The sequence below is a fragment of the Giraffa tippelskirchi genome, chromosome 5 (assembly GCF_054371585.1).
Source record: "Giraffa tippelskirchi isolate mGirTip1 chromosome 5, T2T-mGirTip1v1.2.pri, whole genome shotgun sequence".
Lineage (NCBI taxonomy): Eukaryota > Metazoa > Chordata > Mammalia > Artiodactyla > Giraffidae > Giraffa > Giraffa tippelskirchi.
This window is the reverse complement of record NC_137279.1, coordinates 47821089-47835175: the sequence shown is the minus strand read 5'-3', so window position 1 is coordinate 47835175 and position 14087 is coordinate 47821089. Positions and strand designations below refer to the sequence as shown.

Genomic DNA, 14087 nt, shown 5'->3' with positions numbered 1-14087 from the left:
TACTTGATACATATCATCAATTTGAACTTAATTTTAAGCAAACTTGTCAATTTTTGCTTTCTGGGTTTTTTTTTTTTTTGCCTTTGAAATGATAATGGTAATCAGTTAGTCATGTCCTGATTGTAAATTGTTTCATGAAAAAGTCTGCTTAAATTCACTGACTAAATAAGCATTTATGGTGGTTTGAGCATGTGTGGAGGAGGATGTAGACAATCTGCTAACAGACATCATTACTGATTTTGGTTTTACTGTTTTTTCATGTGTGTGTGTATTTTGTTTTGCTAGATGTTTGATCTTATTTTGTAGATGACATTTGGCAGAATTTAACTGGTAACGTGTATATAATGATTTGTAGCTGTCAAAAAATAAAAAGATAGGCATTTTTTAAAATTTATTTTTTAATTAAGGATAATTGCTTTACAGAATTTTCTTGTTTTCTGTCAAACATCTGATCTCTGTTAGAATGAAATCTAGGGCAGGAAATATCTGGCTTAATAGCTACCATTGAATACCTGAAAATTATCCACTGAAAGTTCGCTGTATGATAGTGCTATTTATTTTCTGTTTAAAAAAGATATTAACAAACTGACTGAAGATAAGAAAGAGGGCCTCAGGCAACTTGCATTGACATTTCAACATTTCATGAGAGAAGAAATACAGGATGCTTCTCAGCTGCCACCTTCCTTTGACATTTTTGAAGCCTTTGCAAAAGTAAGTGTTAACTTTGGTATCTTTGCTAATGCCATAAATCAACCCTTTACTCCTTATTTTGTTGTTAATCCATGAAAATCCAGGACTCTTCATGTCTTTATCACTTCCCTGCCTTTATGAGTAGAAAATGGGAGAATGTACTGCTAATAGTGAAAAGAGTATTACTTTTTCCGCTTTATCACTATGCTTATTAACAGCCAAGAGTGTTCACTGTTAGCTGTGAAAGCACACCCTCAAAAGAGTGTGCTTTCTTTCCTCAAAAGAGGGTAACATGTTCTATTATTTCTTACTAATGGATTTCAGTTTGCCATTGAGTTCATTTAGTTTTGTGGTGGTGGTTTCAGCAGTGGAAACTCTTTTGAAGTGGAAAAATTATTGGAACCCATTTCTTGATTTAGTGAATTCTAAATAGAATGAAGATATAATCATTTCTGATTTAAAAAGGATTTCCTAAATTGCCTACAAATTTGTTTAAATGTTTCAAGTCACTCAAATCTTAGATTAGGAATATAAAATAGGTGTAAGTTAATATTTCACTATGGTCTCTTGGCAGTGGTTATCTGAGTGCTCTTTTTGCAAGTGGTTCTGGGGTTTGTTTAGGCTCAGAGAGACAGAATGCGCTGGTTGATTCTTGATGTCTACCCTGGGACAGGGATAAAGGAATCAATATGTCCTGCACTATTATCATGTGTTTGCTTTCCTTACTTTGCCATACTGTGTGTTTTGATTTGTTTAAATATTTTATCAATATATTAAAATATTGATATATTTTAATAATAAGTAAAATTTTACATTTGAGGGTGATTTTTGTTAATTTTACAATTTATAAGCACACATCCAGTGACATATTTATCCTGTGAATATATCTAAAATATGTTTTATATTATAATCTACTTATTTTCTAAGTATTTAAATGTGGTTAGTATGATGGCTATAGATTTATTCTTGTTTTTCCCAAATGTATTTTTATTCTTTAGAGTATGTTCTTATGATTTTCTGATACTATCATCTTAGCATTACATTCTGGTTTGTCTGTAATTTTAAGTTGATTTCAGAATATAAGGATTGCTTCTGATACATCTGAGAGGTTTCACATATATATATTTCATATGCTTCTGAAAATTACAACCTATAGTAGTCCTATGTATACAGCACACACAAGCTCTTTTGATGTTACCTACTATACAAAGTAACACCTACTGAAAGATAAAAATATACCTATGATGACTATAACTTCATTCCTAGTGTTCCCTATTGTTGGAAAATGTTGAAGTGCTAATTACTGGAGTTATTAGTGTTCATAATACCTATTTAAAAATGATTTCCATTGTTCTGTGTAAAATGTGAATTACTATCTTATTTCTCTGGTTTCTGTTAAAATAATTTTAATCTTATGAATCTTACAATGAACTTTTCTCTGTATTGTTTGGGGGGGGAGGAATTCTGTCATTACAAGTAACCAGGAAAAATTTTAATAATATGCTTTCCTTCTCCCCACATAATTATATTTGTTATTGCTGCAAAAGTAAAACATATTCATCTTTGTAATTTATGAAGGTATTGAACTCAGATCTGTGATTTCTGCCTTAAAGTTTAGTTTAATATATATAAACCTATACTTTAACCTATATATTAACCTGTATATATGTACCTGTATATATATATATATATATATATATATATATATATATATAGGTTAATAATCAGAGGAAAGCAGCATTGACTTATGGCTCCTGAACTTCCTTGTAAAAGTTTTGTTTATATTTTATAGATTCTAGTTATTTTTCTGCTTATGAATTTGTCCTTAAAAGAGAAAACCCTTCTCCCTCTCCCCTCCTACTCTCCATCCCTCCTTCCTGTCTTTCACTTTTTTTCAAAGAGTAGCATAGTATTAAATTAAGCTCATCAGTGTCCTGCAAAGCTTAGGGATGAACTACTGAGTTTATAACTTTGCACGTGTGTGATGATGTAGATCATGACAAACGCATTGCAAGTGGGTGGAGCATGCCAGTCAGGAAATTTTATCCCCGTCTACTGTCCTCTCCCTGTCTTGCTGGGATAGAATTAATCAAAGAGGAGAAATGGGCAGTACAGGGAGGGCTGCATCCTGTTGCTGCTTCTCTGTGTGCAGTCTGTCAGCCGTGGTTCCGTGCTGACCTGCATTTCTCAACCTAAGGAGCTAGCTTTTGAATTTATGCTTTAAAGAAAGCTGACTTTACCTGGCCTCGGTAGAGAAAAGCCTGCTTTGTTTTGCTTTTCCTCCCACTCATTTATATTCGTTTAGGTTCTCTGAAGGTATTAGACACACGAAGCTTATGTTTTGGCTCATCTCATTGTCATTTAAGACAGAAGGAATTCTGAGAGCTTTTTCAAATCGGTTTCTGTCTTAATTTTTTTTTGAGTTTTTGATTACGGGCTTTTCCAAACACACACAAAAGTAGAGAGACGATTCTAATGAACCCTCATGTTTTCATCACTTGGTGTCTATAGTTTTCAAACCTGTTTTATTAATGTATCTGATAGATTTCACACAAGTGTTCATCTCCTTTACTTGGATTTCCAAACATTCCTTACAATTACTCTTTTGTTATCAGGCCTCTTGGTTTCCTGAGAGAGGTGTTTGTTAGTGAATTTGTTGATCAAATTATGCAAGTTTTATTTTGTTTTTGTTTGGTGGTGAACTATGTACAAAGCACTCTTGGGCCAGGGTAGAAATATGTGGCTCATACTAACTCTGAAAATTACGTTCGAAGGCAAAGAACCTCAGCAAGTCAAAAGTCTTTCTTGGGGATATGCACATATTTATCAAACTTAAACTACCTGGAAATGAAAGGGGTTGGTGGAGGATGAGAAGGTTCTTAATCCTAGGAACATGTTTCTGCTCTGCTGAGTGGATAGCTTTTTCTAGTAGCAAGCAGTCCACGATTAATTCCTCAAAAGTTGGCAGTTTATATTTTGAACACTCTGGGGTTTTCTGTTGCAAAATAGTGTATATTTGTTTCTGCTGCTCAAGACTTGGTTTTACTTGGAAAATTTATCCCCGCTCCCCTGCCCCACTTCATTACTCTGAAGACATTATTGTGTAGTCTTTTTCCAGTTATGTTTCCAAGTATCCCTGCTTTTCACCACTTCGTTATTAGCAGTATTAGCCCCCCACTCCCCCCACCTCCACACAGAGCAATTGACAAATTGGGATTCAGAGGCTAGGAGTTTGCTGTATAAAATATCCTGTCCACTTAGGAATTTGTTGCCTGGTTGTAAAAATTAAGTGGGAAGGAGAAATTTTTCTAGGGTAAGAAATCAAGGAGAACTTCACATAAGAAGCAGAAATTAATGGCATGCATTTCAGAAGAGAAGATGGTGTTTGGAAACCATTAGAGAGTATGGTCTAGAAATGCCTGTGGGGAGCAAGGGGGTACAGCTCCTCTAACCCCACTGTGCTAAGAAAAGTTCATTGGCGTCCTGTGAAGGAGATTTGAAAAGGCAGTTGTTACCAGTGGAATACATGTTTCAGTTATACTCATTTTCAGTTAGTGATTACAATTCAGAGTTGAATGAAAGCTTTGATGCTTAAAATGCAGTTTACTTTCAGTAGTAATAGAAATTAGAGAGGACAGTAGTGCCTCCAGAATTTCTAAATAGGGAGGCTACAGATTGATGATCGTGTTGGATGGAAAGGTGGGAGTGGTATGCCTGTAGCTTTATTTGCTTAATGGTTTTAAAAAAAATTTTAGATTGTATGTTACTTGAGAGTGGGACTGAATGGAAATTAAAGCATCAGGTGTGAGGAAAGTGCTCATTTACCACTGACGGTATTGAAGGTGGCCAAAGGATAGGAAATGTACTGCAGGTATTTGTGAGAATAGTGATGGTGCCTGATTATCTGCATCTTCATCAAAAATAGAGACCAGACTCATCTCTGCTCGCTCTTTTTCAGATTGTTTAGAGAAGGGAAAATGTATGTTTTCATCTCTACAGGCCCTTGCTCCTTCCCACTCCCCAGCTTTTTTTTTTCCACTTCTATTTTGAAGTAGAATTTCCAGTTAGATTTCAAAATGGATTTATATTGGCAAGGCAATTTCTATGGTTCAATCTATTGATTGAGCTCTAAATATTTGCTACAAATATGCAGGTGTTGTGTACCCATAATCATGAATATAAGCTTTTAAAAGGTGAGAAAATTAGTTAGAGGACAAACTTACATGGGAGGCTGAGTAGTAGTGTGATGGTTAAGTCTCTTTTTCAGACAAGTAAGTTAAATTTTCTCAACCTCGATTTCCTTATCTGTAAATGGGAATGATAATCATAATACTGATGACTTAGTGGTTAAGAATCTGCCTGCCTATGCAGGAGACACAAGAGATACGGGTTCAGTCCCTGGTTGGTAAGATCCTCTGGAGGAGGAAATGGCAACCCACTCCAGTATTCTTGCCTGGAAAATCCCATGGACAGAGGAACCTGGTGGGCTATAGCCCATGGGGTCATAAAGAGTCAGACACAGCTGAGTGGCTGAGCACACAAACAGAAAACACAAAAAATAATAATAATTACAGATTAAAGTGAGGATTAACTATAAAGTACTTAGAGTGTCTAATGCATGTTATTCATTTCTGCTAATACTGCCCCATTTTCCATCTTTATTTGTATTCCAGTATAAAACAGGAGTGTAATCTGCAACTGACTGTAAATCAGAGTCACAGATACTTTCATACAGTTGTGTCCGGTGCTGGTACCCACACTCAGAATTACCTCTGTTGAGAAGAAAATTTTGCAAACAGAAAATAGTACCTTTACCCTAGTAACTGGCTTCATTTCAGCCCATAGCTATCATGGACAAAAATCATTTACTGTGTCCTACATTCATCACAACTTCATGATTTCAGAGTAGTTCCTTGGGATTTCATGGAGGAAGTATAAAAGCAGACTTCCTATGATAAATGAAATGTTTCTTACACATGAATCTTAAAAGGATGAAATTAAATTATAAGAGTTTTGTTAGTTGTCATGTCATAGTTTACTGAAATGACATGTATAGCATTTCTCTATTCTATCCCCTCAAACATACACTGGTAATTATTGGTAATGGTCTTTCTAAATATAGTGTCAGTAGACTTAGTTTTGAGCTTATTTCCAATGCATAGAGTATATTTTTTAGAAATTATTGTACAAAGTTTTAAAAATATATATTTATTTTTTTCCTGGACTTAGAACTTCCTTTTCTAAAAATGCATTTGGTAGACTGATGAGAATGTGATAAGCTCTGAACAATAAAATAGAAAATGGCCTAGTGCGTAAAATGTTTCAATTCCAGATATTAAATTGGAAGCAACAAGAATAAAAGTGACCTTTCTGACCACAAAACACATGTCATTGTTATTGTTGCCAGAGCTCCACAAAGTACTTTTTAACTCGATAATACTATACAACTGCAACAGAATTTTTTGATTAGCAATTCCACATCTGGTTGAGAAGATTTTTTTTCTTTTAAACGAAATAATAGTTTTCCTGGTAGAACATTATTTTTATTCTTAAGGGTACATCTGTGACCTCCTGATCTTGCCTTCCAGACTCATGCTATTAGTGGCAACTGGTTTTGCAATATATACTGTGATTGCATAGATCTGAAAGTGAGAATTTTAGAAGGTTTTTTTTTGTATAATGATACTTAGTTTACATTCAGTTTCATTCTGAGTAAATTCTTTTCACAGGGAGAGATTTACTTTTTACTGGAGATGCAGTGGAGAATGGGTTAGAACAAGAATCTTGCTAATTCATAGGTGATTTAATATTTTTAATCGAGATGTGTTAAAAATAAGACACAAATGGTAATATATTAAAGATCATATACATGCATTTGGTATATGCCCTTTGAGTGTTAATAAATAGTCCCTGGTATTCTGCCATAACCTCATACTTTTAGCAAAGTATATAAGTCACCATGGAGGAAAAAATTACTGAATAATCCCTTTTTGGATCTTTCTATTTGCCGAAGAATGGTGTACTTCAGTAAAAAGGAAGCACAAATTTGTTTCTGATATATTCAGTTTTTAATCTTAATTTTTTCATCTAGTTAGCCCTCTCATTCTGGATGTAGGGTGCCTTATTACTTCAGTGTTGCTGTTAGGTGAATTTGTGGGACAAATAAGGCCTCTGTTGGTTGAAAGGTCAGGAGTGTGTGTGTGCATTTGCCACTTGAGGGTTTCAAGTTCATGCAGGACCCAATTTTAGAACCTTTTTGTTGATCAGCTCAGTTGGATTTCACTACTGTAGCATGCTCTGAAGTAGTCAAGAAAGCAATCTTTTGAATTAGTAAAGTGATGGATTATCTAATTACAAAGTGTATATGAAATGGTAGTGTGATAACTTTGACTGCATTACTAAATGATCCCAGTGACTGATCAGATGTGCCTGGATTCCATTAAGGAAAAATATGCCATTAAATATTTAATGCTAAAAGCGAGCAGACACACCAGGATTGCTAACCTCTAATCACCAGGGTACGTGTATCTCAACATTTGGAGGTAGCTGCTAGATAACACATCTCTCTTGTCTTGCTCAGAACAGCTGTTAGAAGACTTAATTTTGGGGATTATACATTTCGTCTGGTTTTAAGTAAAATGGACAAAGAGCCAACATACTTAACTGCATGTAGATCTTGACATTCTAATTATGAGAAGCTGATGCATTTATGATTTATGTTTTTTATACAATAGATTGACTCTCTGAGTAGATTCAAGAGACGATTATTCTCAAAAATGTTCTTCCAAGTAAAGTGACATTTGTAGGACACTTGGGACTTCAAAACAAAACAAGTCATGTATTTTTAGTGGTGATATTTATCTGTTATATTCTTCATTATTAACCACTCAGTTACTGTTTCTCTTCATTTATGTATAAACAACCTGTGATGAATGAATGTCTGTTTATTATAGTTAAGGACCAGATGCCAGCTAACTTCTGAAGTTCAGAAGGATAATTATTAAATTCTTACTCAGCATTTTTATGTATACCTGTGTTGCTCAAGGTTAATTACATATGTAAGGCCAATACTTTGATTAAAACTACTGATGCATAAAAGTGTTTGCCAATCCTTGTTGCCTTATCTATTTGAATGTATAACTTGCCAATAATTCAGATAGAAGTAATGTTTTTAAAATGACAATATGTCATTACAGAATGGCAGAGGTTACTTTCATTGCTTTGGCTTTCCCTCTAGTGACAAAAACTTCTATTAGAGTACTGTGTCTCCCTACTAGAGTGTGACTTCTTAGAGCTAGGAATTACATTTTATTTATTTTGAATCCCTGGGAATCTTCATGGTACACAGTAGGCATTTAATTATTGACTGGGTCAAAGAATGTATGAAAACTGTACATTTTCTGTTTTATGGAGAATACTTAGTTAAATATATTTTTAAATTATTACTGTAAATACACAAGACTAGGTAAAAAAGAATCTATATTATGGTAAAATTCAAGAAGTTCAGCTGATAGTTCAGAATCACAGAAGCTTCCATATTCATAAATTCTTCAGGAAATTATGAATCATTATATTAATTATTCCAGAGTTCATCAAATTTTTTCTGCAAAAGCTCACATAGTAAATATTTTAGACTTTGTAGGCCAAGAAGCAAAAGTGAATTATTACTGGCAATTTGTAATGCATGATGAGAGGGCTACTTGTAGTCTCCATGGCAACTCCTTAACTCTTCCATTATAGTTGAAAGCATCCATGGATAAAATATAAGTGAACTGGCATGTATGTCTTCCAATAAAACTTTGTTTACAGACATAGAACATTGATTTTCATATAACTTTTACTTGTACTCAAATATTCTTCTTTTTATTTTTTCCCAACCTTTTACAAATGAAAGAAAATATTCTGATCTTGCAGTCTATGCAGAAACAGGTGGTGGATCAGATTTGGTCCATGGGCCATTGCTTGCCAATCCTTAAATTATATTTTGTAAGCCAAAAGATTTTTTTGTGTGTGTGCACAATAAGAGATAGCACATGCTGTCAAAACTTTTCTAATTAATAAAAAGATAGAAAATATTTTATTTAAATTACTTTTAACAGTTACTTTTTAACATGCCATTGGCTCTATAGTTTTACATTCCCAGTGACATTTGTGAGCACACTATGTATACAGTAATTATCTCTTGGGTTTATTATTTTTTATCCTCAAAACATTTGATTCAATAAATTTGAGATGTTTTAATTCAATAATATAGTAGAAAAGATGTAGTATTTCACTAAGGATTAGGAAGAAATAAAACTCCTAAATAGAAAAAGATATATACTTTATTAATATCTTATTTATCATAAACTATCATTATTAGTTTTTTGTTTGTTTTCTTTAACTGCAGATGTTATAGTTTGTTATTTTGCCTTGAAAAGAAATGTAAAGACAGTTTTCTAGTAGAATTATTTTGGCTGTATAACTCAGGTTTAGAAAATTTTTGTGTGAGTTTTCAGATCTTTTTCTTAGATTATGGATATTACCTTCAGATTTTATTGTGCTTTGACTATTTGTGTTATGAATGAGGTGAACCTCTTATGGGAGGAAAAAAGCTTTAGGGGTATAACACTAATAGTAATGAAAAATTATGATATGATAAACTTCTGTTAAATTTTATAACAGAGAGAAACAGAGTAATAGTTTTGAAGGCAGAAATTAGACATTGCTATGTAATGTAGAAAATAAGGTGTTATGTTATAAAGGTAAGCAGGTAAGTGTGAGGATGGCTTCTGTAAATCAGATGAAAAAATGTGGCCTGATCAGGAGAGAAAAGAGCCCAATTACTATCTGAAAGGATCAATTTTCATTAAATTTTTCTTCAATACCTAGTGTTACATATTAAAGATACATATTTAGATAACTGTTCCTTTGTACAGTATGATGAAGGAAAAACAAAAAGCCCTGTCATATTGGGCAAGCTGTCTATGGCTCAGTACCTAGAAGAGCTTTGTAATTAGAGTGGTCCAAGGATATATCAGGCTGCCTTGGCATAGCTTGGAGCTTCCTGTCCCTTCAAGTGTGTCATTCCAGGTTAGAAACACGGGTCAGGATGAGTTATCTCCATGAATAAGGTATCTCCATGAATAGTCACTCAGTTGTGTCCAACTCTTTGTGACCCCATGGACTGTAGTCTTCCAGACTTCTCTGTCCATGGGATTCTCCAGGCAAGAATACTGAAGTGAGTAGCCATTTCCTTCTCCAGGGGATCTTCCCAACCTAGGGATTGAACTCGGTTCTCCCACATTGAAGGCAGATTCTTTACCGACTGAGCCACCAGGGAAGCCCCATGAATAAGGTAAAGCTTGATGATTTGTAAGGTACTCTGTCATCTTCATGGTGCATCATGGAAGAATGCAGTATACCTTTCCCCATCCTCTCTACCCAAGTCCTGCTTATTCTTTAACGTTTCAGCTCAGATTGTTGATGAAATCCACATGACTAGGATTGATCTTTCCATGCTGTAAAATCAGTAGCCACTGCTATTTTCTATACAGATCATTTGACAAGTGTGAATTTTCTCTCTCTTTATTAGCTGTATGTCTTCATTTCCTAACTTCCTAGCTAGATTGTAAACTTTGTGAGAATAGGGGTCATGTTACCCAGTTCCTTCCTTAAGCATTGGAGAACCGTACAATTTTAGGCCTGAAAAGACCACAGAAACTAGCCAGTTCCCTAGCCTCCTCCCTTCCTCTCATCTACCTCTTGCCATGATGCATCAGTTGCAGTTAGGAGAAGGTTAATAAAATAATCACCCTGTGACAGGATGGATGCTGAAATTTAAGTTTGTGGAGCTCAGTCAAATGCTCTTTCTCCTATCTGATGCCTGAGTGCTCAAGAATTAGTTTCTAAGTTGAAGTAAAACTGTGATAGAGCAAACAACTTAATGTCACAAACAACTCTTCATCAGTATCTATTCCTTATATATTTTTTCTAGCTTTATTGAGATGTAATTGACATATAGCATTGTATAAGTTTAATATGTACAGTGTGTTGCTTTGATATACTTACATATTGCAGAATGATTCTGACTGTAGGATTAGCTAACACCCCCATCATGTCACAAAATTACCTTTATGTGTGTGTGGTGAGAACAGTTAAGATCTACTCATGTAGGAATTTTTAAATAGAAAACAGTATTATCAGCTATAACCACCATGCTGTTCAATAGATTCTCAAAATTTGTTCATCTTACACCTGGATATGTACCCTTTCACTGACGTCTTCCCATTTCCCCGGGTCCACACTTCTCTATTCCTTATATTGAAAGTTATCGCAAAGAGAGATAAGAAAGCCTTCCTCAGCAATCAATGCAAAGAAATAGAGGAAAAAAATAGAATGGGAAAGACTAGAGATTTCTTCAGGAAAATTAGAGATACCAAGGGAACATTTCATGCAAGGATAGGCTTAATAAAGGACAGACATGGTAGGGACCTAACAGAAGCAGAAGATATTAAGAAGAGGTGGCAAGAATACACAGAAGAACTGTACAAAAAAAGATCTTCATGACCCAGATAATCACAATGGTGTGATCACTCACCTAGAGCCAGACATCCTGGAATGTGAAGTCAAGTGGACCTTAGGAAGCATCACTATGAACAAAGCTAGTGGAGGTCATGGAATTCCAGTTGAGCTATTTCAAATCATGAAAGATGATGCTGTGAAAATGCTGCTCTCAATATGCCAGCAAATCTGGAAAACTCAGCAGTGGCCACAGTACTGGAAAAAGTCAGTTTTCATTCCAATTCTGAAGAAAGGCAATGCCAAAGAATCCTCAAACTACCGCACAATTGCACTCATTTCACATGCTAGTAAAGTAATGCTTAAAAAACTCCAAGCCAGGCTTCAGCAATACATGAAATGTGAACTTCCATATGTTCCAGCTGGATTTAGAGAAGGCAGAGGAACCAGAGATCAAATTGCCAACATCCAATGGATCATCGAAAAAGCAAGAGAGTACCAGAAAAACATGTATTTCTGCTTTATTGACTATGCCAAAGGCTTTGACTGTGTGGATCACAATAAACTGTGGAAAATCCTGAAAGAGATGGGAATACCAGACCACCTGACCTGCCTCTTAAGAAACCTGTATGCAGCTCAAGAAGCAACAGTTAGAACTGGACATGGAACAACAGACTGGTTCCAAATAGGAAAAGGAGTACTCAAGGCTGCATATTGTCACTCTGCTTGTTTAACTTATATGCAGAGTACATCATGAGAAACGCTGGGCTGGAGGAAGCACAAGCTGGAATCAAGATTGCTGGGAGAAATATCAATAACCTCAGATATACAGAGACACCACCTTATGGCAGAAAGTGAAGAAGAACTAAAGAGCCTTTTGATGAAAGTGAAAGATGAGAGTGAAAAAGTTGGCTTAAAGCTCAACATTCAGAAAACTAAGATCATGGTATCCGGTCCTATCACTTCATGGGAAATAGATGGGGAAACAGTGGAAACAGTAGCTGACTTTATTTTTCTGGGCTCCAAAATCACTGCAGATGGTGATTGCAGCAATGAAATTAAAAGATGCTTACTCTTTGGAAGGAAAGTTATGACCAACCTAGATAGCATATTCAAAAGCAGAGACATTTCTTTGCCAACAAAGGTCCATCTAGTCAAGGCTATGGTTTTTCCAGTGGTCATGTATGGATGTGAGAGTTGGATGGTGAAGAAAGCTGAGCCCCGAAGAATTGATGCTTTTGAACTGTGGTGTTGGAGAAGACTCTTGAGAGTCCCTTGGACTGCAAGGAGATCCAACCAGTCCTTCCTAAAGGAGATTAGTCCTGAGTGTTCATTGGAAGGACTGATGTTGAAACTGAAACTCCAATACTTTGGCCACCTGATGCAAAGAGCTGACTCATTGGATAAGACCCTGATGCTGGGAAAGATTAAGGGCAGGAGGAGAAGGGGACGACAGAGGATGAGATGGCTGGATAGCATCACCGACTCGATGGACATGGGTTTGGGTGGACTCAGGGAGTTGGTGATGGACAGGGAGGCCTGGCGTGCTGCGGTTCATGGGATCGCAAAGAGTCGGATTCTACTGAGTGACTGAACTGAACTGAACTGAATCAGTATGAAGCCAGGAAATTAAGAATAAATTACACTGTAGGATTACTCTTATCAGCATTAGAAACTAGACTAGATTGTTTCTATAAATATGAGTTTTAGTATGAGAGACTCTGGGTATGTTTAAATGATGGTGACTTTCCAAACCATCTAGATGTAGTCTGTCTAGAAAACTGTTATGAATAGAACTGCTATGTTAGATACTTGACAGTTTGTGGATTTGTTTTGTATTGCTCATTTTTTTGGTCCCATACTTACTGGGAAGCTAGTGAGTATTAGGCAGTGGTCTTTGTCTTACATTAGTAGATCATGGGACAATTGAAAGATTTATCACAAGTGGCCTAGTTGTATAGTCACCCAATTTTATTTTATTTTTTTAATTTTTTAACTCCAGAAAGTAATTTAACAAATATAATCACATTCATTGCTTATAACAACCTTCTGAGTTGTTATTATTCCTTTTGCAGATGATGGAATGCTTAAGGTCACATTGTTTTTAAATGAAGGTACCAGAGATTTAACTTGAGTATCTTGATTTTAGATTTTCCTCATCCCACCATACTGCATTCTGTGTTATGTTCTATATTAAAGCTCTAATTATGAACTACTCTAAGCCTTAGGAGCAAAACCAGAGTGAAAGAAATGGGAGTATGTATCTGATAAGATTTCTATCACTAATACTAAAGTACTGCTATAGTATTATTTAAATTAAATATTTAAATGATTTAATTTGGATTCCTTCTGTTTTCATAGAGGTGGTGCCTCATGTCTACACCTCTCTCCTTCATATATTCAAATTTAAATAAGTGATAGCACGAGGGGTCGGGGGAGGGTGGGTTTTTCCCATCAAATATTTCTGAGCTGCTGCTGCCACAACTATAGGTGAAAATTAAAATACTTGAAATGAAATTTGCATAGAGTTAAGATATTTTTTGAAATCTAGATTCCACAACCTTCAAGTACTGAATATTAAAACATTAATCATTCAAGAGCCTTCAGATTGGTTCTGTCTTTTTTTTAACCCATTATTGGATGTGTTTTTTCTTGTAATTCTGTAAATACTTACATTTATGGTTTAAAACATTTTATAATACAATAGAATATATACAGTAAAGGATAAAATCATTTTTGGCTTCTTTGGCAACCATTTTTCTGTTATGCCTTTAAAATTTATGACATGAGTGACATAGGCAAATAATTTAGAAATACTATGTTTTGAACAAATACTTGTCAGATAAAAGCGTTGGAACTACATATGACCAGATTTGACAATTGTGGGTGCTGTTTTA

The 14087-nt window shown here is 35.1% G+C and overlaps 1 protein-coding gene across 5 annotated transcripts in view; it reads left to right on the top strand.

Annotated features, from left to right (window-relative positions):
• Positions 1 to 14087, top strand: part of SMYD3 (SET and MYND domain containing 3) — a 714859-nt gene that overhangs the window by 177459 nt on the left and 523313 nt on the right. For all 5 annotated transcript variants that reach the window (XM_081486882.1, XM_081486881.1, XM_081486880.1 and 2 more), the window contains one exon: positions 575 to 711. In XM_081486882.1, the coding sequence (XP_081343008.1) occupies positions 575 to 711 (137 nt within the window). The remainder of the gene's footprint in view (positions 1 to 574; positions 712 to 14087) is intronic.